The sequence below is a fragment of the Neodiprion virginianus genome, chromosome 6 (assembly GCF_021901495.1).
Source record: "Neodiprion virginianus isolate iyNeoVirg1 chromosome 6, iyNeoVirg1.1, whole genome shotgun sequence".
NCBI classification, from domain to species: Eukaryota; Metazoa; Arthropoda; class Insecta; order Hymenoptera; family Diprionidae; genus Neodiprion; species Neodiprion virginianus.
In genome coordinates this window covers 6269704-6295511 of record NC_060882.1, presented here as the reverse complement: position 1 = coordinate 6295511, position 25808 = coordinate 6269704, and the positions used below count along the sequence as shown (strand labels likewise).

General features: G+C 39.6%; 1 protein-coding gene across 2 annotated transcripts in view; it reads right to left on the bottom strand.

Moving 5' to 3' along the window:
* Positions 1 to 25808, bottom strand: part of LOC124307921 (tyrosine-protein kinase Btk29A) — a 151742-nt gene that overhangs the window by 123500 nt on the left and 2434 nt on the right. For both annotated transcript variants that reach the window (XM_046770106.1, XM_046770107.1), the window contains exons 3-4: positions 20153 to 20393; positions 8218 to 8478 (exon numbers count right to left, since the gene is read on the bottom strand). In XM_046770106.1, the coding sequence (XP_046626062.1) occupies positions 8218 to 8478; positions 20153 to 20393 (502 nt within the window). The remainder of the gene's footprint in view (positions 1 to 8217; positions 8479 to 20152; positions 20394 to 25808) is intronic.

Here is a 25808-nt window from a genome sequence, read left to right as displayed (position 1 = left end):
GTCAGGCATCGGAAAGACCGAATCGCGGTATAGATTTTTTTTTTTATGCAGTCGGTATAACAGCCTCGGAAAAATTCACGACAAAATCGTAGCGCCTTCGGCACTTTGGGGCGATGCTTGAACTAGCACGACATCGACAAGAAGTCTTGCTATAACCGTGAGCAATCTCTATTCTAGGAACTCGTTTGAATCTTATTTCTGGCAAGACATAATAATGGGATATAGATACGCCGCTGAAAGCATATATTGAACATTCTTTGTTGAATCGTAGCGTAGAACATCACACATACCCTGCTGGAATACTATGCTCTAATGTACAACGTATATGTATGCATAAAATATACTTTGTAATACTTGGCGTTACTTTTAAAATCCTGAGATACTCTACACAATACATAATGATCTGTTTCTCTTTTGTTAAAAGAGATTAAGTAACGATGAAACTATGGAGCAAAACACTATCCAATGGTACTTAACGTACCATTATCGCGAAAAATTAGAGTGCAGTTAGCTCTTAAACATGGATCGTTTGCAGGACAACGATTGCGCGGACATTGTTGTAAATTTAACGCCACAGCGATAGCTTATAAGGGATATACACAAACAACAACAATAACAATTGCGCCTAGAGTTGTGGCGAGTTGTACAGCTGCTACTTGAACCGCTGATGCAAGTGACAGTTTTTTATTGCGTCAATTATTCAGAGGCAAAGCCCGCCTGCAAATGCCGTAGCCTGCAGAGGCTGCACATTGGTTCGATTCAACGAGTCCGGCGTTGCTTCCTCTCCCAAAAAAAAAAAAAAAGATCCTTCCGGTATCAAGAGATAAAAAGTATTAACGCAGCTCGAAAATTTATTATACCTGCAACGTTGGATGAAACTCGATATCAGCGAAATAAAAAACACTCCCAGCTGGTTTTTATGGTTGCGAAAAGACAGAGAGAGGACTCGCTGATTTAATGTTTAATTTTGGTAGTGATTGGACTGAATATGAAGTTCGGTCATCGCAATAGTGACACTATTGTACAGACGCTACGATGTTACGGAAGAATGAAACTCTTCCTAGCGACAAGTACCGAATTTCGTCGTATTCCCGAAGATCGGCGTGCAACTGGAACACCGTCGTAGTGAATTAGAGAAGAATACTCATCGCGTGCCATTCAATCATAGGCATGAAATAACGGATCGCAAAGTCAGCACCTTCCAGCCAGGAGGTGTCAGGTTTCAGGTAGCAACGTTGCGAGTCAAGAGTTGAAAAAGTAGGACACACGTTGATATATTATATGCATGTACATACATACGTACGTACTGCAGCGTGAATACCCGGGGGTTAGATTTGTTCCGGGTGTGTATATACATGCGCTGCATATAATATCGGGAAATCTGATGGAAATGAAATTTTCCTCTGGCAGCTTTGCCGACTGCGGAGCGTCGCGGCGTGTCACAGCTGGATGGGAATTTCGAGTTGACCATCACGGAGTACGACAAGAGATTTAAGAATGCCTCGCGAGTTTGAAAAGTCGAAGGTAGTCAAGCTGTTCCAACTTTATTCGCCGTGTTGATCCGCAGATCGTGCCGGAATTTCACTCGATTTGCGATCCACTGGACGGCAGCTCCCTGGGGGTAATTTGAAACTCTATTTATTCGAGTGGTGGATCAACGACACGGGTCTAAATGGACACTCGAGAACTCTGGCCCTGAGAGAAACCAGGCCAGCAATGGAGGGCGAAATCATATTAAGACGGTATTAGCATAGTTTGCCTTCTGATTTACCTAGCCGAGAGATTCACCGCCGAGGTGCGGATAATCCTACTTTCGAAAGAGCAATAAACGGTTAACAGCTAATGGAATTCAAGCGGAGGAGCTGGAGGAGTCATCCCGTAGGAAACCTCCCAGGTTCCTCAACTTCCTCTCGACCGGCTTACGGAGTAACGCGTAAATTGCAAAAAAGTGTCCGCAGTCCGGGAGTTCGTTGTGATATCAATTTAATTTTTTATCTTCTCCAAATCCCCCGAATCGTATTTATGATTTTTGGTTAAAACCACACGCGGCAAACGCGGCGTTTCGAAACCATCGGGTTTTCCACGAGATTGAAATCCATGGAAACACTCGTAGGATCAATTCGGTGTTTGCCAATTGATTCGTGTTCCTCCGAGAAATGAAAATCACGTCTTGGTGTGTTTTTCCCTCTTTCCTCGCCATATACTCCCAGACGCGTTCGGTTGATCTCTTATATCTGTCCTTCGGTATGACGATAGGGGTTTGGGGGAGGGAGGGGTCAGTTTCTACGAAAGGTTGCCTCTAAGCCCACAAAGCCCCGGTAAATTGAAAAGCCGAGATTGCCTCGGGTCGAATAACTGAAGAATATATTCGCGCTCAAGTTGCGTATCTTACGTGTGTCGTACGTGTATCGTGACACGAAGTGTAGTAGGCGTGATAAAAGCGCAAATAGAGGAAAACACGAGACTGACCTGGGTGGTTGAAAGAACAGCCTCGTTCTCAAAACCGTCACGCACAAGCACCCGAGATTAATTGCAGCACAATTCGGTGTTCAACCGACCCCAACTAATGAGGAGACTCTAAGAGCCCTAATGCGACCCTGACTGTATAACTCGTTGCCTCGTGCCCCAGGTTATGAATTAATGTATCGGTGTGCAGTTACAGCCGCAGCCTCGTGTCAAGTGCAATGTAATTTCGCTCTACCGGGCGTTAGAATTTCGTCTCAGACTTGATTTCTTTCGTAACGCGTTACATCAGACTAATAACTAAGCGACACGTTTTTTTTTTATCTGCCATTAAACACTTTAAGGGGGTGAAACCAACCAAATATGTCAGTTTCACTCACAAGGACGTAATATTCTTTAACCAATTCAACTGGAAAAGTTTTCTCATAACGAGAGCTAAGAAATATAATTTTGCTCAATTTCAAACAAAAAAAAAAAAAAGTAACTGCCAACTCTGATCCCCTTGACATGCCTTACTCAGAGTGTTTAATGTGAGATGAAAAAAGATACGTGTTGCTTGGCTTTTAGTATAATATAACATATTGAAAAAGAAATCAAATCGGAGAGATCGACCTGGAATACTTTTCCTGTTTAAAGTGCCTGAATCGTTACGCAGAGGCAATACGGCGAAATTGTCGGACTGGAATTTGTTCATCAAGAACCATCAGCCCCGACTCGAGTTTGGTTAAACGAAATGATTATAAATTTTCAGGCAAAGCCAGGAAATTCTCAGTGGCGAATTACAAAGGGATTCGCCGTTGGCGTATAACTCTCCAACTGTCACGAGGATTCGTACCGCCGTGAGATTAGAGTTCTCGTCGTTAGAGGGGGCTCAAAGTTTCACCCGGACAAACGCGATGGACCATACGAAACTATGTAGGGATTCTATTTGTACCCGGTAGCTAGACGTCACGGAGACACTGCGGAAAAGAGGCTTCCAAAACCAGAGGGAGGTCGCATCTGCCATATGCAGGCAAGGAAATGCATTTAATGAAGTCGAGTATGCAAGGTTATACAGCTGAAGACAAAAGTAACCGATACGGCGTTACTTAATCATTTTTTTCTTTCTGTCTCTCTCGGTTTTTTTACATACCATTTTACTTCGATAATGGTACGAAAAAAATTCGATAATGCACCCCGTGCACCTATGCGTGATGTGAGAGAAAAAAAAAAAAAGAAATAGAGGGTAGGAAAAAAAATTGTTGAATATTTCATTGGCGAAAAATTGTAATTCAAATCCACTGTACTCCATGAAATTGGGACAATTTTCCACGCTCCGCCACCTTCTCTCTGACATTTTTCACCAACCGCGTGTATAAATCTTCATATATTTCTGTTTTTACGTACAAACTCCAGCCGCAGTTCCGTCGAGTCGGAATTTCTACGAACAAGTTTTTTTTTTTTTTGTCATATTGATCTTCCTTGCAAAAAAAAAAGAAAAGAATCCAAATTATTTCAACAAGTTCAACGATCGTTCTCTCGCATATATGATTATTTGAACTCGGCGTAACGCGAAAAACTGAGAAAAAGAAACATTTGTATAAATTACTTTTTGCATCGCGAAAGAGACGAGCAACAAACGCAACGAATTTGTCCGATTTTGTGTGAAACTCGAGTAAAACGAGGAGGAATCTCGGTAGTGGAGAGAATAGAGTAGGAAAAGATTCATTTTGAAGCCGGTTTCTTCTCGTAACGTTTTTATCCCGCGAACGAGATCGAGACAAGAGAGACAAGGGAGGGGGTCTTTCCTCAGCAAGCACCAATATACCAAGGGCTTTCGATGCCAGACGTATAACAGCACTCTGTGTGTTTAGACAAGCGAATTGTGACATGGGAAATACTGTTCCTCACTATGTACGCGTCTACCATCGTGTACATCAACGCGAAGACGGATCGTTTCGACAACAATTTCAGAATCAGAAACCCGAAAAGAAATATCTGCCTCTTTAGGTATACATATACCTATATATATATAAGGTACATAAAATATTGCTCCGCAGAATTGGAGGTCGAATAAATTTTCCGTAGGAAATATATTCTGCCAAGTTCAGTAATTCATACGTATTTCGTTATACTTTTCTTCTCCTTTGTAGGAAAGAAGAAAAAAAAAAAAAAAACAAAAAGATGCCAGTCAATAACTTCGTTATATACTATACGTGTATACGGAATGCCTGATACATAGTCATAATATTTCGCTGCAGGTTGTTACACTAAATCCTGCCATTTTTTTCTCTCTCTCCCACTCTCTCTCTCTCTCTCATCCTCTCTTATTTATTTATTTTATCTCTATTTTGTTACCCCTTTTCGACTTTAGTTTTAATTTTGTCGTTTGTTTCACTGCATTTTATGTTTACATGCACGTTATACATACCGCCCGAGGGGACTTGTTCCATGGCAAATGAACGCTTCTCTCTCTCTCTTTCTCTCTTTCTCTCGCGTTTTTTTCCGTTGTAAGGAAGATAGAAAGGCTTACTGACGACACCGTGACGCCTCAACGCCTTAACGCCTTAGCGCCAGGAGGGCTTGATGCGAATCCACTTAACTCGAACGAGTTTTTGTTCCGGCTTCCGTCAACGGAATGGTACAGCCGACAACCTCAAGCTGTCACACGGATGGTGAACACCTCGTATAATTTGTTATTTCTTCTTTTACCCCGCGTCTCGTCAGGGGTGAAAAATTACTATTATACTTTTCACGGAAGTATAATAGCGCGAGAGGGGCGAAAAAAAGGCAAGAAAATAATTTCAACCGACATGGTTTTAAGGACGCGGGAACGACACTGTGTAGTAGGTATAATAATAAGCGAGAGTTGAATGCCACGAGGAGAATTTTGCGAGCTAGCTGCTTAATTCCCTTGATTGTCCAATTTTCGTAATATGATAACTAGCCGCGATCTCGCGCAAAGGAGAAGAGGACACAAAAAAAAAAAAAACCCCCTCATTAATCCAAAGACAAACGTTTACGCCGCCGCATCGCGATGATTTTCGGTCTCTCGAACAATTAGAATTAATTATCAGGGTCAGACACAATGAACTTGAGCAAGCCATTGCTCTCCAATTAGAATTAAGATACCTTAAACTGGATGAAATTACTTTTAATTGAAGAACCTGACGTAGCATCTCTCGACGAGGAAATTCTTTCCACATAAGACAGTTTTACAATTTCAATTTACTGACATTTTTTTTCTTTTCAGTTCTACAATTGTATAATATAATATAGACGAAGAATCGATTTCCAACATATTCGAACGAAGAAGATGAAATAATTTTAATTTCTTTCGGACACACGCAGAGTTCGGTGTGTGATTATTATGTACTTCGAGTACTGAAAAATTTTTATTCGATCTCATCCGACGAAATATCCTTTCTAAACAATTCTGGATCAAAGGGTTTATAAAAATCCTGCAAGCATGTCAGTCGAAATCTGCCCCCCTTTTCCGCCCTGCGACAACTGCTTTTACCTCGAGTGAATCCATCGGTGGAAAATGTGACGTGAATAAAATTGCTTTTGTCGAAAGAGAATCCCTCGAGACAGGAAGAGTCCTTGAAAGATACGCACACCGGCCTAACGCAGAGAGCCCTCCTCCCTACCTGACACTTTAAGGCGTTATTTACACAGCGTACCAAAAATGAATAGAAAGATTTATACGAGTAGTTATATATATATTTAAAATATTTAAAAATGATCGTAGAGCGGGTTATAATTATACACCGTGTGGTGTAAAACGAAGCTTGATGCCTTAACTATGTGCAGTAGTAGAGTCAAGTCTACCCACCCCGAGAGCTGAGTTTACCGAGTAAACACGACGTTTACTCCTTTAATTCACATACATGCACGTACAATGTTGTTCACGGGGCTGTGAAGAATGGAATAGAATGGAATAGAACAGAATTGAATAGAATAAATAAAACAGAGCAGAACGGTACAGGAGAGTGGAGTACGGTTTGTGTATATATAGTCTTTGAAATAAAAACTGACATCATCGTTGTTTCGCAGGACGCTAATGTTTCCGCAATTAGCGAGTCTGTCGTTGAAGAGCGTCATAACGAGTGAAAAGTAAAAAAGAAATGAGAAGAGAAAAAAAAAAAAAAACGAAAAAATAACGAATAGATGAAAAGAATGAAAGTATGTTGAAAGTGGGAAGGAAAATCGCCGGTAAGACAATATCAGATCTAGCTGAGAGTTCCGCATCTCTCTGACAATTAGGTATCCATCGCATTCCATTTTTTATTTATTTTTTTTTTGTTGGTTGTTTTTTTCTTCTTGTAAGGAGAATTTCACAATATCACGTGCGATTTGTACCTTATTTACCTGTCGTTGAAATCGACGAAATCAAACACGATGCCGTTGCGTTGGCATAATTCGTACATCGCATGATCGCATAATCCCGGTAATTTATCTCCTCTATCGGTACCGTAGTACAGATATAGACTGTGTATAAATCGAACGATTAATTACCTACCGAGAATTCACAAGCCTCCTGCACATGCCCTGCAGATGACTGATTGTGAGTATGTAGAGGTATTGTACGTATACGTATACGTATACCAGCTACCGCCTAAATCGTGCATCGATACAGATTTGTAACAGGAATTCACGAGGATTCGATAACGAGCGTTAAGCATAATGACCTCCTGTGATTGATGAAGATTTTTTATAAAATTGGCATAGAAAATTTGGGATGCTCTTTGTGTCACACTCGTACACCGTAAGTATGAACGATGAAGAAAAACTTGCCGAGGTGGAGACAAAATGTAGCGCGATAATTTTTCGCTCGACAAATAGTTCGGATGAAACGTTTCAGGGTGAAGGGTGAGCGTCGATTAATTAAGGGGATATACATACGCTGCAGGTCCGCTTGCTCGATCGTTAATCGTAGGATATATATATATATATACATAGGACAGGGTATTAGCCAATTACATGTTACTTTGCATTTCAACGACGGGTAGTAAAATTCAAACCTAAATCACCGTAAGCCTAATCCGCAATTAGTTTAAACTATACCCACCCAATGACGATAATAATTTACACCTTTCTTCGGATATATTTTCCCTCGATCATCTACCGGATATGCGAATGTTTAAATTTTTCAAACTGCGATCAAAGGTGTCGCTCAATTACCGTAATTTAAGTAATTATACAGAGAGAAGCTCCTCTAAACGTCGTTCATTCGTAAACTCATTATCAGCGTCGGAAACGAGGCAGAAAATTCCGTTTCAAGTAAATTTAAAATCCTGCAATCCGCCGACGCGAATAGACTTTTTCTTTTCCCTACGTGTTCGAATAAAGAGCTCGTTAAAAAAAACAAAAAAAAAAAAAAAATAGGTGTAAAGAGATAACTGTGTGTGAAATAAGTTAAATAAGTTGACAAAAAAATTAAAAAAATTATAGAATCGTTACTCGTGAGCAGAAACGAAAAACCGTTGTAGTTCGCTAATTGCAAAACTACCGACTGATACCTGCACATACCGTCCATCGTTTTAATCACATTTGACGGATTCAGCAGGCAGTCGAAAGCCAGCTCCGCGTGTTGTTGTACCATGTATAATAATAATTAAAACGACAACAACAACAACAACAACAATAATAATAATAATAATAATTCCGCACCTTCAACACGTACAACAAGAATAATGGCAGTGAGGATAACGTCGGAGAATTTCCTCTCAAGCAGACATATTATAATTTTGTAAAAGGCGTGACTCGACTCACCGGAGATGTAGCGATTCTGGCTAACGGCGACGGGGTTGTTGTTCGCCTCGGTGGGTGCCGGAGGGTTGGGAATTTGACGTTCCGACGCCGGGCCAACTACTCCTGGGGGTCCGCCAACTACGGCTGACGGTCGCGAACTCCACAAGCTGCAGGGATCGCAGCCCTCGGCTGATCTGGTTGACAGACGGCAGCAGGACCAACGCTTTCCACTCCAAAGTCCGGAGTGATAACGCCCACTTAGCCCGGGATTTTCGGCGCAAACTGTAACCCAAAATCGATATGGTCAATTTACATAAACAAATTGCCCGGTGGAAACCGACGAGGTTCGAAACCATTTTCGTACCGACATCGAGGATGCCGGACGTATAATGTTACCAATATCGAGATCTTACGTAAGCGAGCACTTCGAATTTTCCGAATGCGGCGGGAATTTTGACAGAGTAACAATTTGTTCGGGGGAAGGGGGGTACGTAACGCGTGATGCAGTATCTGCAGAATCATTAAAATATCGATTTAGAACCTTTTAACCAATCCAACCCAGTCGTTTTAACAAATTCAATTATACTGCGACTGGAATATAAATCCTTTGATCTTTAACTGCAGTTAAATTTTTCCCCTGAATCATAATATCATCTCGGATTTCGTCCAAGTTTATACCTAATAGTCTATTCAAAATAAATCGGAATTATAAATATTCAAATCTGAAGTCGTTTTTGAGCTGAATAGCCGGCGTTTCGAGAAAACAGCAAAATTCAATGTGTTTCGCGCTTTCCTTAAAAAAAACCGCTATCGATTGATGAGATACGACTCGAACATCGTGTAGAGCGGAAAATTCTGCATCGAATTACGTCCGAGTCGGATTAACAAATCAAGAAAAAATAAATTCTACTTATCGGCGGTATCTTGGAAATTTTGGTAAAATAATTTATATCTTCTTAATTTATTAATCCAGCTTTGTTTCTGACATACGAAGACGCGATTCGATGGAAAATTTTCAGCTCTCCGCGATGGTTTAGTCATTTTTCATCTATCGATAGTAGTTTTTGAGAAAAACGCGAAAAACGTCGGGCTTTACTATTTTCTCGAAACGCCGGCTATGCGGTTCAACAGTGACTTCAGATTCAATTTCTCGAGGGTCGAAAACTCCTATACGCAAAAATGCAGCGATATCCCGAATATTTTTAATCCAGACCTTCTTCGACTGGACTATAAAATAAAGCGGAAGAACATTAGACCTTGCAGTCAGACGCGTGGCTTCTCGTTTCTTCTTTTCCTTCTTCGTATAACCTGACAGGGTGATCACTTCACCGTTGATTATATACCAGCACGTGGGCTGAGGGAGCTTTGACTTAAGTAGGCATAATAAGCGCGCGGAGAAGCGCGACAAGCAGCCTCGAAAGTCTACGGAGGGAGTCGTTCGTCAGTAATTGCTCGTTAGCGAGAAGCACCCAACAACGAGCTGGAACGGAGATTTGTATTTAGAGTAGGCAAGTAGGCGGCGGAAACCTCACCGATCGCGGATGTTGGTTACACGCATTAAGCTAGTCGGATTCTCGCCCGATTTTACCCCCCGAACGAGAAGATACGCCTACCACGATTCTATGTGTGAAGATTGAGGAGAGAAGGAAAGTCGTTGTACGAATAACCCGTAATTAATATCATTCTAAAAATGAAGACTCCAATTTTCACGATATTTTCAAGTTTTCTGTGGTCTCGAGTCACGGAGAATCGCATTCAACTGTTTTCAGATGATTATCCGCGTCTGTGATCAGTTTTTAGTTCGACTACATCCCAAGTAAGACCAAACGAACGAATTTTTATGTTCTAGGCTAAACGTAGCTGTTTGTCCGAAATTATTACATTTATTTCGAATAACAAATTGAAAAGCAAGATTAGTTTTTGACCATCAATTTTTAATCTAATATGACGGTAGCGAGTGAAAGTCAAAGAAATGGTCAAAGAAAAGAGGGAGGGGGAAAGTGGGAAGCCGTTGAACGGAGTTTCGAGGATGGTGAATGCGCGTTTAGGAACTCAATTTCGGGGGCCAATTCGTGTGTAAAAGACTTTGTGAACGACGCCGCAGAATCTGGACGAGGGTGAAGTTAAACGATCGCGTGTATATGTATACATACCTACGTTTAATATATAATATAATATAATGTGTAATTTGGTGAGTCGGTCGGGGCTTGGTAAACGGTCAATTCGGATCTTACGATGATGGTATAAAAGTATGAAACGAACCCCGAGAAAGCGCAGTTTTGGTGTAATGATCGCTCGGTTTCAGGCGGAATTAGATGAGTAGCTACGCATACACGTATATAATATATTAAAATAAATTTTGAACAAGTCTGAAAACGGAAAAAAAACGATTTAAAAACAGAAAAATTGATTTGAAAAAACAAATTGAAAAAAAGACAAATCGATCCCACTCTGAATCTCGCATAAAAATGTTTCATTTTGGAACGTATTTTTTTTTTTTTTTTTATTTTGTCCCATGAAAATCGATTCGAGTATTTTTGAGATAGGTTTGAAAAATAATAGGATAAAGACGATTGATTAGAAGAATTTTTGAATTTTTTCAGAAGCTTTTCAGAAGAAAAAAGTTTACTGAGTTGGCGTGGAATGCCCCATACACGTATAATACATGTAGTCGGTACAAGAGACTGTTGAAAAAGAGCTTGAAATGTTTTTTCACGCGCCAACTCGTACGTGCTTTTCTTGCGCATGCCCCCTTTGAGGAGAGCGTGATTTACGATCGTTAGAAAACCGCGAAACGTTGTAGCGACGGTTTGCAGCAGCAGGGGTGGAAGAAAAACGCGAGGAGTGAGATTTGGGAGTTTTTATGAATCTAAAATACTGGTATAGAACGGTGGTGGGTTTTCGTTTTCATTTTCCTTTCCTCACTTTCTTCGTCTTTCTTTTCTTCTTATTTTTCCTCATCCCGCTTCCGAAGACGTTGTACTACAACGTGTTACTTTGCCGGATAATGCTGTGCGTTGCCGGGGAAAAACTGCGAGGACACAGACTTCTTTGCACTCCTTACCGCTCTCCGACTTTATGCTACTTTATAAGCATAAATATATATATATTGCACACCCTCCACGATTTCGCGCGAGATATTTGCAAGATTATTTCTATTTCGCAAGCGTACACCTATGTAACCTATACCACTGTACATTACACCAGCGTTTTATTTACTACTCGTTTTAAATATTACGCAGCTCAGAGGAGTACTCATCTCCATGATGAGGAATTTATGAAGATCGAGTCCCGTGTCTTTGGAAGTTTTAAGTCGTACTTACAATTAGACATGTGTGCAGATTAATTTATCACCGATTTATCATCGAGAATACAGCAGGCTATAACAGTTATTTCATCCAACGGATCTACCGTTTCTTTTTTATTTTTTTTTTTATTTTTTATTATTCGACCTCGAACCTGTATCGGATCGAGTTTCGATAATGGACCATTTCGTTTCGTTCACCCGCCTAACGCAGCGTTTAAGGATAAATAAGAAGTGCGAGGGAGCCGGGACGAGGAAAAAAAAAGAGCGAAAGAAAAAAGTTGCGAACCAAGAAAAATGATTAATCGAATCCAACTTGGAGTAAAGGCGATAAACGAATTTCTTCGACGTCTTTAAAAGGACGAGTTCGAAAACGACGATGGTTTTTGTCGCGGTGAAATAACCGAGGAAACAGGTTTGTCCCTAAAAGGGTTAATCGTAAGGTCGGCGTAAGCGAGGGGCGGATGCGGACTACCCTTCGTAATAATTGCTATCGTCCCTTTTCGCGATATTTAAATGCGCCATGCGAGAATTAATATAACGGATGAGCGGTATGAGGGTGAAATTGCCAAGTAAAAGTTGGGGTAGCGGATTTTGAGGAAACGTTGAATCGAGAGAAACCGTATAACAACCGAGTCGTAAAGCGTAACTACGGTAATTTCCAACGTAAACTTTTATACGACGAATAAATTTTGCACCTTTGAATTGATATATACGCCAGACGGCACGTCGCGGCTACCGAACGGATGGGATGCAAAAATTCTACGGTACGAAACCCCGAAAGTCGAAATACCGACAATTAAAATCGTATAAAGACCGTAAATGCGAAAAGTTGTCTCGTAGGAAAGTAAAAATTGAGAAGGCAAAAATGTATAAATAAATTTTTCTCAAACGCTTCTTCAAACTACATATTCTGAAAATAATTTTTCGGATAAAACGGCGTACGGTTGAATAAACTTTTTAGAAAACAATTATTCTACGGAATGATTTATAGGAAGTCCCAATACCAGCACACCGATCATTCGTTATCTTGAAATTCGTATCTCGAAGGTTTCGTGTTTTCGACACGTCGACTTCCCGGTCTTTCGGGTCTTGACTCCCACCCAACCGAGCGCCGAAGGCGTGCTCGAGTAAGGATATAAAGAGAAAAGAAAACCAGAAAAATGACGAGGAAAAAGGGAGAAGAACGGGGAGAGGGAAGGAAATAAGAAGGAGAACACGTCGTCCATCTCGTCGCTGTAATGGGCTGCACTTAACCGCGCGCGGCAAACGACGATGCGACGTATCTTTCGGATGGGATGAGAAAGAGGAAAAGCTCACCGAGGCACACAGAGAACCGAGGACATGCCCGTGTCGCAGACGCGAGAGCAACATCCGATAGCCAAGAGATGGATACCGTAGGACCTCGGGTATCTCCTTCTATGTGCAGCGTGTACGCTGGATATCCTGCAAAGCTTTGACGATCGGATGAATGGACGGACGGATGGATGGGTGTTAAAGTTCCAACTACAGCTCCTATGTACGGCCTATACGCTAGCTGTATAACGTACTTTATACTGCCTCGAATAGTTTCGAGCACTTAACGTTGACGGTTCGATATATTATGAGGCTTAAACATAATCTGTGTCAAATTTTTTACTTTCTAAACATCGTGCAGGTATACAAAAAGCTGCAGCGTGGAAGCGTTTCTTTGTCACCCCCACCAGAGTAAATTCTTTTTATAGATTGGTACTTGAAACGTTTTCTTTCATCGTAGAGTTTAATCACTCTGAATCGACTGTCGTTGCTTTTGGTTGAGCAGTTTTTTTTTACAATAAGTTGTTTACAGAAAGTGCGGGTATATTTGACTAACCGTATAATAATTTGCCAACAATTTCGCGCGTATCGCTTTGTTCAACTAGAAATTTCGTAGCTCGGCTAAATCTTTAGACCTAACATAGTTCCGTAGACAGTTGGAAAAAAAAAATCGATGCAAATTCGATGATTCGAATCAAAGAAAATTAACGTATATGTACTTATTCAAACGAAATTAATTTTTTTCTTTTATTTATGAATTTCTTTCTTCAAGGGGTGCCGCGGCTTTACACCACGAGAAATAGAATTCGAAAGGCGAAAGTGAACCGATGTTTTCACGAGACGAAAGCTCGTCTTTATCTGTGCAATGAAATGTATTTTCTTTCTTTTTTCATTTTCATTTATAAAAATATTTTTACTCTCGACATTTGCGACAGTTACAGCCGCTAATTGGAGAGAAAAAGCTTTGCGAAAGCTTTGAGCTGAAAAACGATTCCATTGAATATATTCTTCACGACAAATCCGTATCCGCGTTATAACAGAAATTTCTGCCACGGTACGAGAATTTTAGCGAACATGAACGATATTAGTGGCGGCACAAAAGCCCGTCAATCGTTTCACTTTACGTCTCGTTTATATTTGACGACCCTTGCCTATACATATATCCGGTAGCTAGGGGAGAGGTTATAATTTCCGACGCTATAAGACAACGTGAAAAGCTCCGAAAGCCCGGCAGCATCAGCATCAGCAGCAGCGGCAGCAGCAGTGGCTCGAAACTTCGGTCGGAGCTTCGCCTCGGTTCACTTGATCTTGCAGACTCAATTTACCCGAGGTATATTATAGAATTATAGAAAACTTGATATACGGAACTATTTCCCCAACTTATACCATTAAAACCGTCCTTTAGTAGTAGTTTTAAAATATTCACTTTACCAAACCCTCGATTCCGGGTGAACGGAGACGCCTTCAAATAACGCCGGTCCCGCAGCCGCCCTGATTTATCAAGTTTTTATGCGCAGTTTCACCGCGAGCTGGATATAAAACTTAGCGAAAGTGAACTAAACCGAGATTTAATTCAGCTTAAATTTATAATTGGCTAGTAAAGCTTCGCTTCGCGGTAATTAATTTTTTCTAGTTAAATTAGATTCGAACATTGTATCATATCCTCGACTTCGCTCTCTCGCATGGTTCTCTTTTTCTATAACTCTTCTCCCATTCTTTTTTTTTTTTTTCACTACCCTTTTTCCACGACTATGTTAAACAGAATGTCGTCAAGCGGTGTATAAAAAATATACATAAATGTTACATACTTACGAGCTGCGGAAAGGATTGAGGAAAATTTATAGATGCGTTGCGTGTTTCGTAAATGGAAAAATGTCACCCCCCCGGACAATTTGCCGTCCCTTGTATACATTACACGAATACGAGGCAAGATTTGTCGATGTATCAAAATACAAGCAGTTTCCAAATATTCAGGATTCTTCCCAAGTGTTTGTAAAAGCTTCGATCGTTGGCCGGAATATGAATCGTAAATATCGAGGGGACTGGGTCGTACTTTCGTAAGATTGTCGGAGGTTTCGACGTCGGCTGTGCCTTCTTTGCATACTTATAGGCATATGCATACCTACACACGTACACCTACGTAAGTGGGTACGAATCGAGAATCCGATCACGGGGTTGGTGGCGTACAGTTTTCGATGCAACATTCGGTTACGTACGTAACTGCCGTCTAGGAGTTGAACAACTCGGTTGTACGTGCATATATGTATTACGGAATAAACAGGAAGAGTTTGAATCGTCGAGATCCTTTTCCTACGTCTCTACCGTTCCCGTACACGTATATACGACTTATCGACTCTTTACCAAAATCGGGCAAGTCGTCTCTACGTCTATCTATATCCAACGACAAGGCAACGAAATCTCCCGAGGATCGCCCAACGTTGGATAAACAAACGTTATAAGATACCATCGTCCTGTATAATACCTATCGCGGATCGAATAGTTGCGACGGTTGCGACCAACTTACGCGAAACTATCCTCACGGCTATACTTGCTTTATCCGATTTCACTTCGGTCGTTTTCTTCCCGTAATTTTATCGGCGGTAACGCACATCGATCGCTAAAGTAAAGAACCGATCCTTCATTTTTACCCTCCTGTTTCGCAAAACGTTACACGATTCCGAGTAAATATTTTACCGCGGGAAAGATGAGTCAAATTTTAAATAAATTTTTTTGCAATCGGTTGAAAATGGGGTAAGTTTTCGATGTCCGATAGGAGGTGAAACGCAACTCGTGCATTCGCTGCGGGATGGTTTAATTCCCTAGATGATTCGTGTATAAGACACGTAATACGTGGATTTTCAAGGTGGGAGTGAAACGGTCTTTGTATAATCAAAAAAGCACAGAAAGTACGGGCAGCGTCGAAGCTGCTTTGATCGGAGATTAAACTGGGCAAGCAGAGATTTCGAGCGAGGAAAGAGGATTTCGCAGCGGTTTTCCGCCACCGCCATGCTGCCCGAATGGAACTAAATTTGTCCCTTGGATTCGCCCCTGTGGAAAGGATTCCAAATTCCCAGTGTTATAAATGCGCGAACAATGGAATAACGGAGCCAGGGTTTTCGCCCAAGTTTGTGCTTCGTAAAATCACTAAATTATACGAAAGATACATACCATTATCTGAATTTCTCTACTTATATAAATTTCCAATTATGCAAACTGTGAGCAAATACAGAAAAGTTTACGTTATATTAAGAAACATAAAACAGAAAACCTAAATTGACAAAAAAAAAAGTTGTAGGAAAAAGTAAAAGGAAAAAGCAGGGAAAAGATTGCATTAGAATTTAAACCGATGGAGATAAAATGGCCAAGAGTTTAATTTTACTCTTCTTTTAATTTTTTTAACTTTTTTCTTCTCCTCGCTCCGAAGTGATGCTATAAAAATCCCATCGCCTCTTCGCGCCAAAATACCGTGAGACCGCATTGACGCGGTTCCGTATATCCGCTGGGAATGAATTCCTCCCCCAAAGGAAGCGAGCTAACGATTAGCCGAAATTTCGTGGTTTTAGGGTCGAGTGAGTCTGAATTAATTGTTTGTCGAAATTAACAAGCGCTGCAAAAGATTGCCACGCGATAACGAATCGATGGTTTTTCACCGATGCGTAATAATTATATATAAGCATTTTTCCAAGCCACGCGTGACATCCAAATTATCATCGTGAACCACAACGTGTCATAATAATAATAATGATGATTCCTTCAATTTTATGCGGTTGAATGTTTGCGACAGGTTTTTTTTCTTTTCTTTTAATGCAAATTTTCAGGTATCATAACCTACTTTCCGACTGTTGTTTATAAAATTTGCGAAGTGATCGAGTATACGTATGATGGAAAAATATGACAGCGGCGTCGAGGAAAACAAATATGTAAAATAAAATCAGGTCAGGTCAAGCAGCGTCCAATTACCTTATGTGCCACAGCGTGTTTCGTCAGTGTGCGCATGTGTGAAATTCCCAAAGTATACACCGAGTTATATATACCTACATATCTACATATACATATAACGTAAAAGCTTTGGAAAAAATTATACAACATTTTCAATATTGACAATGTTGGCGTATATAAGAGTTTTTAATACGTATACCCGATTGAAAATCGTGCGTATTAGTATTTCGAGAAAAAAAAAAAAAAACTCTGACGTCGTAATTTATATTTCGTCTTTTTATCGCTGTAGAACGTTAAAAAAAAAAATAAACCCAAACGCCCATGACGGGAGGAGTTTTTTAGAATTTAGTACAAAACTGTCGTTAGGTATACAACAAGGCGCACGCATGCACAACCCAAATACATCAGTGTCACGGTGATGGAGCTTGATAATACAGTAGGTTGGTGGAGGAAAAGCTGAGGAGAGAAAAGAATGGAAAAGAAAATAAAGGAAAATAGCGGAAAAGGCTAAAGAGGAAGTGTATTATAGTATTACGCCCTTGAGAGGCGGAACGAGCGACTCGATAAAGATGCAGTATTTCATCGTTTACCCGGTTTTGGAAGAAAAATGGCTATTCTTCTTCGAGGAAAGGGGAGGAAAGATGGAGGAAGAAGAAGGTAAGAATAAGGTCGAGGAGGGAAGGAGAAAGTAGGAAGTCGATGCGGTGTAGCTACGCGATACATACGTCAGAAATTCCCTCGACACGTTATACGGAGATAAGATAAGAGTTCGGAATGTCCAAAGAAACTCGACTCCCTTCTCAAATTTCAGATCAACCTTAAAACCTTGGACGTTGTATTATATCGTCACCGATGACGTTGGTTTCAAACGGCCGCGTCGGTAGAAGAATAAAAACAAACCGAGATTGTGGCAATCCGAAAACCCTTTCAAACAAATTTGTTTGTTTGTTTTTTCACATGAATTCACCCGCACGTTTGCATTTGGTAGGTAAAATAGTATTTGAAACCGAATTATCGAAAGCAAAGAGAATATTTCAATGCTCCCATATTACATATTATGGGAAGTTAATTGAACTTTAATGGAAAACATTCAAACGTCCGCGCCTCGTGGTATTAAAAGCTTTCGTAAAAATCAATGCTTGTATATGGTATATGTACGGTATAATAGGGTATGTAATCATTTATGTACATAAAAATCGATTACTTCGTTGATTTTCATTAAATAAACGACGGTGGCATTGCCGTTTGGTTTGCAAAAAATGCAAGACAATATGCCACGTTTTATAGACGAAGAACATTAACCGGCGTGTCTTTGACGTACGTAATAAAAAAAACTTGAATCACAAGTTGTACGTTGTGTGTGTATATATATACTCGTATATATATATAAATACGAAGTATAACGTAGACTTTGTAAGTACGTTAATATTACATACAAGTATACATGCATATGGGAACCCTGCAGTCTTTGAGAGCAAAAGTTTCAGCTTATTAACATCGTGGTGAGGACATATTACTTTCGAAAACACAAGGGGAAATTGGTAAAATTTATGGTGTTTCAAATAGAACGGTACAACGATATACATAAAATATATATATATATATCAAGTTAATCAGCTTGAACGAAGGAACAGGTGCAAGTTCTACAATCTACGTATATTTTATAACAATATTAACTACAGGCACGAACAATATCCAATCTAAAAGTTGATCCTTGTTTGCACAATATTCTCTATTATACGCGCGGGGGTGGTGAAGAGAAAAATCGTCTTTTTTTATTTTTTTTTTTTTTTTATATAAATACTCTTTCCAACGGAATGTAAAAACTTTTGTCGACGAGTCGCCATTTTCCTTCATAGCTCTGAATATCTCCTCGCTCGATTCCATTACCTATTTCATCTCTAGATAACGGAACAGGGTAGGTTATACGTAACGACAAAACTTCTGGACGTCAACCGGATGCTTGCAGCCTAGCACCTCGAATGAATTGATGCTTGACAGTAATGAATTTATCGGCGTTTATACTCAATCGTCCGATAAAAGTCACGGGTTTAATCGTTCACTCGGTGCTACGCGCCAGCGAACTTGACACAAATTTGATCCGCTCATCGCAGCAGCAAATCCGATAACGAGCAGGTAGGTACGAGGTGCATAGCTTACACTGTACGATAGAACGGAGCGAAGGGAAACGGGATGGGTAGGAAGATAATACGTATCGTCGACAACCGATTAAGTGTTCAAACTGGGGAGAATTGCATTTTTTTTTTTGCCAAACTTAGTAAGACATTCGACCTAAGTAAAATTAGTATCGTTACGATAACGGTTTAAATTTTGTCGAAATAACAAGAAAACTTTTTGTATACAAGTGTCAATACTGTACTGTCTGGATATTGGGACATTAAATTTAAACTCGTCAATTGGTGGGAAAAAATGATAAACTTTATGACCCGTCGAAATATGCGTTAATGTTATAGTTATCCGCGAAATTAGGTGGAGAATTAATTTTTGCGTATAAAATGAGCTATATCTACAACAGCTTATCAGAATTCGACAAGCAACAGGGATCTTTCGATGTGAAAAAAAAAAAAAAAAACGCACAATAGTGCAAGGATTCCTGTGATGTCATGAATATGACGCGACGTTTCAACTTCAAAGTGCAGTGGAAAGAAAAGTATTCGTTCCGTAATCGCGGCAGCTTTTTTCGATAAACGTATAACCGTAACTTATAGATTATAGCCTTAGAGATAAACTTTTTAAACCTTTGCGGTTCGGTATCTTCAGTTTTTGTTTAAACCTCCGCTTCGACAGTAAAGGGTGGTGGGTAAATTACGGCAAAGTTTTTATACAACACGATCAGCTAGTTTTCAAAATTATCGCCACAAATACACACAACCACACTTTTGTAACGTAAGATAAGCTTGTAGTTTTTTCTTCGGTATAATGTCAAACGTACGTGCATGAAATTTATAAGTAGGAAGTGATATTCGATTAGATTTTCTTCAAGTAATTTTGAAAACGAAATAATCATTTTTATAAAAAATTCATTAGCAGAATTCCGCCATAACGCGAGTCGTTCAACCTACATCATCCATCATATAAAAGTGCACTTGATATTAAAGTACACATGATGAGAAAAGGCGTATAAAATATAGATATTAGGGTGATCCTTACTTCGGACTATTTCGAAATTTGACCGAGACACCCTCGAAATTGATTTTAAACAAATAAATAAAAACTTGGTTAAAAGCTCCGAAGGAGATTGGATAAATCAAAATTCGAGAAAGTTCAAGATAAAAACCACTCTAGTATCAAAGGTGGACGGATGTGAGGTTGTTGTTCTGTTTTTTCTTTTTGTTTGTCCGTTTCTTTTCACCAACGGGTTGCAAGGGTGGTTTAACAATTATCGTCGTCACTCACCCGCTCGTATGGTTTGTATCCAATCGGCTCTGTCCTGGTCTCGGGCGGCGAGGAGGTAGAGGGTGTACTCCTGCCCGGCTTCTCTGTATCCAACCTGGAAGGGCAGCCCCGGGGGTACGCCACCCCCGCCGCCCGCGTTCCCCGGTTCGCCGGCGGCAGCGTCGGCAACTCCACCTCCGAGTTGAGCCGTCTCGACCACGTGGACGCTCTCGACCGCGATTCGGCCCCGCTCCTTGCGTCGCTGCGTTTCCAAAGTGAGGCAAATTTCAAAATCATATACAAGAAACCATCGACGCGTGAGAATAATTAATAATTAATACGCTGATACGCGAATCGAGGAGGTAGGTCAACGAGGCCAAGAGTCAACGCCTTTTGCTAATTTTTTACTGTTTGACAAATCATTGTAATCGCGAAATGCGAAAATCTCTGTAAACTAAGGTAAAGCGAAGACAATGGAACCATGAACAAAAGCTTATAAGATTCAGACGCTGTTTCGTATCAAACTGCTTTAAAATTTTTTAAAGAAACTTGGCCAGATTCGTACACGATGTCTCATTCTATTCGGAAGACATATTTTCCACGAAACGGGAATCGAGTGAGACAGTTTTTCTTTTTTATTATTAATACTTACCACGACGGCATCGGGCGATATTCAATTTTACAACATTGCACCGATGTAGATCATCATCGGTAAATGGCAATATTGAATCAACTATCGAGAAAATTAAATCTGTTTCAATGGTTTCGTAGAGAATATTATAATACTTGTGAATAAAATACGCCGTCGCAGAGTGAAATCAAAACCAATTTCTAAGCGATTTGAAACGAAGCATCGCTAAGTCTGACGTAAACTTTTGTTTGTAATTTAAAGACATCATTTTTTTATACGTTTAAAGATATCTTCCCAACTTACGAGCACAATGATTTAATAAAAGCTCATTGTACCAGTATCTCGTAATGACCTTAATAAAAAGTATTGATTTTTGGCCAACCATATCTTCGTTGATTAAATGATGGAAACGATTTTTCAACGAGTCTTAATTAAATAAAATAAATGATCGCTGTGACGGAAAGCAAATTAATAAAAATATCGTAACATTTTTGTGCAATATGTAATGCAATAAAATGTTGTATATCATATTTTGCAATCGTAGTCAATTAATACAACGGACCTGAACGTGATGTAATCGAAGAGGAGAATTCAAAAAGGCTTCAAGTACCGTTTGAGTAGAAACATGATAAAAAATAAAATCAAGTCCTCGAACGAATAAGTGTAAACGGAGTGAAGAAAAAACGGTTTTGTTTGCACGCACTTACAGCCTATTGTAATTCCCCTCTTCAATTGCTCGATATCTGTAATAACTAAGGGGGGTCGGGTTATAACTTGACGATTGATTTCCCCCGAAGGAAAAAGTACCGCGACTGTCGTCAGCAGGTGGATAAAAGAGTTCGAGGCGACCGTCCGATGAAGAAACGGTACGTTATTGATATTATTATATATTTTTATCGCCTTCCCAGCCATTACGTTTCATATCGACGTTTTCGCCAATATACTACAGATATAAATTATTTTCTTTTTTCTTCACTTTCGGCACGCTTTTCGTTTTTCTCCGATATCACCTTTTAATTAAACGCGACGCGATAGCCCGTTAATTACAATCGGGAACGACTTTCGAACCTAATATATACCGTCAAGATTAAAGAATTATATAACACTACATAGCGTTGGATTGAAATATTTCTAAAGATTCTTCAACGTTAAAAATTAACTGCCGCAAGCTTCGCAAGTTATTTCGTGAATTTGGAACTAGACGAGACAAAAGTCGATGATAAAAACGTGCCATTTCCAAGACGTATAAATTTCTTCTTCTTCTCTCTCTCTCCCTCTCTCTGCCTGAAATCGCAAGATTAGGTCGAATCGCGATCCCGTAACCCGAGTTAGGAGATTCCTCGTCATCGGATCGCGATGATCGAGGTTAAACGGGTTATCATATCGCTCTTCGCAGCCTTCCTTCGTCGTCTGTAAATATTATCAGTTACGTGTCCCGTTTGATAAACCAGGCTTCCGCCTGCGGTTTTCCCATCCATCCCCCCGCGTCTCGTTTATTTTTTCCCTCCGTTCTTCGTGAATCGGACGGCGACTCCACGCTCCGTTCTCTCCTCTTGTTCGCGTATACGAATCCCGTACAGTCGCTGTGGGGCGAACCCTTGGTAAAAAAAATGTCCCTAATGGTAGCGCAGAAAGTCCTTCATCCTTTCGGTATCGCGTCGGGCGTATAATGATTTATACTGTAAGCCTTTCTTCACCTTCATGTGATAACGCAAATTATGTTCGGGAATATTGCAAGCTCTATTACTCAGAGACGTAAGTTTATTAATTTAAAATTTACCACACGTACGTTGTTTCTAACGGATTATCCATTAGGTTCGTGAGTTTTTAACTTCTTTTTTCAAATTAATTTTCACGATCCAGCTCGAAAGAGTTGAGGATACGTACATAGTACATAGAAATAATAATAATTCCTGTAAGGTTTAGTAGTATTCAATTCTATTAGCCGAACTAGATATATCATTTGTCTACTTTTTTTTTATTTACATCAATATTAGCGTTGTTTATTATTATTATTATTATACATAAATTCTGCGATGAAGATAATTCGAAAAAAATTCACATGACGCGTATTATATAAAATTATCGGAGATTTAATCGGATGATAATTATTACTCGCGTCAAAGATGATGGAACAAAAGTCACTAATTATTGCGTCTCATTAGACATTTCTACATTCCCTGAAGCATAGTGAGGGTATTATATTCGTTTACGTAATACGGCGTGGGCGTCATGAATGTATGTGTATGTATATAATATATATAGTGTAGTAAGAAAGTAGGTACACAAATACGTGAGTAATTTGCACGAAGTTGCGAGCAAACGGCTTCTTCTTGATTACTTTGGAAATTAATTGGTTAGCGATTATTTGGGGAATGAAAATGTATAATTAATCTGACAATGAACCGTGTTGCGAATGAAAATAAAGAGCGTGCAACTTCGTAAACAGAAGCGCGTTATGTAGGAATCTTTCATTATTCAAGAAAGGATGTTTTTTAATCTATAATTTATAAGATCACCGTATAGTGTACAGTATAAACTTCTTGATATAGTACCAATCATTTTTTTTTCCGCACACGATAAGTAGATTTTTTTTTTTTTCTCATGTAGAACTTCGACCAAGTTGAACTTTACTTTTGTATTTTTCTTCGTCGCTATTTTATATTTTACTTTTTCTTTTTCCTGCGTCTGTGTGTGTGTGTGTTTCATCTTCTTTTCTTCAATAACTTTTCTACACGGACTTTACATCTGATAAATCCTGAAGTAATGCCAACAGTGGGATTCTTTTTGATCGACTGACTTTCCCTCAGACTACAGTAACATCAATTTCTTCCTATCAATCGTACGAAGATGAGCGTAAAACATGGCAGACGCGACTTTAAAAATTTTGCGAATGAAATTCGCCGATGAAGCGATACGAGCGATTTAAGGTCTTTCATGATCTCGTAAATCCTTTTTCCAATCGGTATTATACGGGTACCTTGAACTCCTAAAACCCAGATGCGGATTTCTCGAGGGAAGGAAGCGAAAGAAAGGAAGAAAAAATTATGATACTCAGGTGTATATGTACGTGTCATTGCCTCTTGTCTCTCTAAATTTTCTGGACAGGAATGAATATCTTCAACAACTTTTTCAGCAACGCCTTATATCAATCGCGAAAAATACAATTTTCCACGAGGATTGAATTATGACAAAAATAAAGGTGTTAAGAGACTTTGAAAACGCAACGGTTAAACCACTATTTGAAATAAGTTAATGTCGTTAATTTTAAATTTATAAACCTGCACACTTTTTCACAGATTTTCTGACTCCTTCCGATTTCCCCTCGCGTTTTTTGACAAAATCGATCCATTCAGTATTTAAAAACCAAACATTGTAAAATCGCGTCTAAAATTTACAATTTCCGAAACAAATGTCAAATCAGCTAAATAACGCACGTAAATAGAGATAATGATTTAGCACCGATTGAATGGAAACGCAATTGTATCTCAAACATCCCGAATATTCTTTGGAAAAACGATGATGTTACTTTTAAAAAGACTTGAAAAAAAAACAAATTTTTTTACACAGTGCTTGTTATAAAATTTTAATCGTCTCGTAACGTTTAGCACTTAAGATACCGGAGCTTCTCTGCATTATCCTCTTTCTATTACTGCAAAATTGAATTTCCGACTCGTCCATTATTATTGTATCGTCCATTCACCGATTCTAGAAATATTATCGGAAAACCAGACGTTGCGTATAACCGTATTTCCGTAGAATATTCTCTAGTTTTCGAATTGAGGTATGACAATAATAACGATGGCGAGAGAAATAGCGGTGAAAATAACGAGGAAGAGAAACAACAGCGGTCTGCGGAATAAAATAATGATAGTTAATTGACTTCGCACAGCTTACCTCCAGCGTTATTAATTGAAACCCGAAGGGCGAAAATACGGTTGCAGACAGGATCGTTCGCCGCAGCCGAAGAAGAAGTCTAGGAAATATTTTTTCCGATAACACCGCGAAACGTATGTATATAACAACTATCGAAAAGACGGAAGACGAGGAAGAGGATTGATGAGTCAAATTTGGAAAATATGTACCTTCACCGCACGTGAATGCAAAAACAAAGATTTCGGACTTTCGGAGAATTATTTTTTAATTTCTTCTTGTTTTTTTTTTTTTTTTTTAAATGAAATTAGAGGGGAAAAGAAGGAAACGAATATAAAAATTCTTTTCCTGAGCTAATTATCCAGAAGCACACCGCGACCTGATCATACAACAGTTTAGTTTTATCCGCACGGATGCAAACGCTACGTAGACTCAAAGAGATGTTGCAGAATGATTTCTTTTTTTCTTTTTTTTTTATCTCAATTCCAGGATTAACTATTGAAATATTTTTCCGTCTTCTTTCTCGCACATGCGTTGATTCACGAGGACGATAGAGATGAAAGAAAAAAAAAATGAATCAACAAATGAGAAATTAAAGGAAAGCCGCGAAACGCGGCTCGTCACGACGCACGTTTCCGAAGACGATACACGGAAAACCGGCCCGCGCTGTGTTTCAAATTTTGTTCCGATTACGCAACGCAGGGTTCAATATGCGGCGAGAGAAGAGGTTTCGCATCGAATTGTAGCTGACAACCGACTGATTCTCCGCTAGGAAATAACCGCCTTACCAAGGGGCATCGGGAGATCGGCGCCGACGTATTCGACGACCCTCTGCGGGAGGCGCCTGCGCCCCTTTTGCACCCCTAATTATTATTAGGTACACGTGATACCGCGACCGCCTTGCACTTTTACGCGGCACGCTTCGAAATACACAGCTGTATAGCTAATACGAATTACAGATGCGTAAATATTGTCACGAGTTTGGCGAGGGATAAGAAAATAGAAAGATCAAAACACGGAAGGGCCACAATACAGAATTTCAAACTAGGAGAAAATTTAATTTACACGATTTAAAAATGTACAAAGTCCGTGTATGGTGATGTGAAAAAATGTAGAGAATATAGAATGCCAAAATGTATAATCGTACACAGACATTAGACTTAGCTGTTCTAT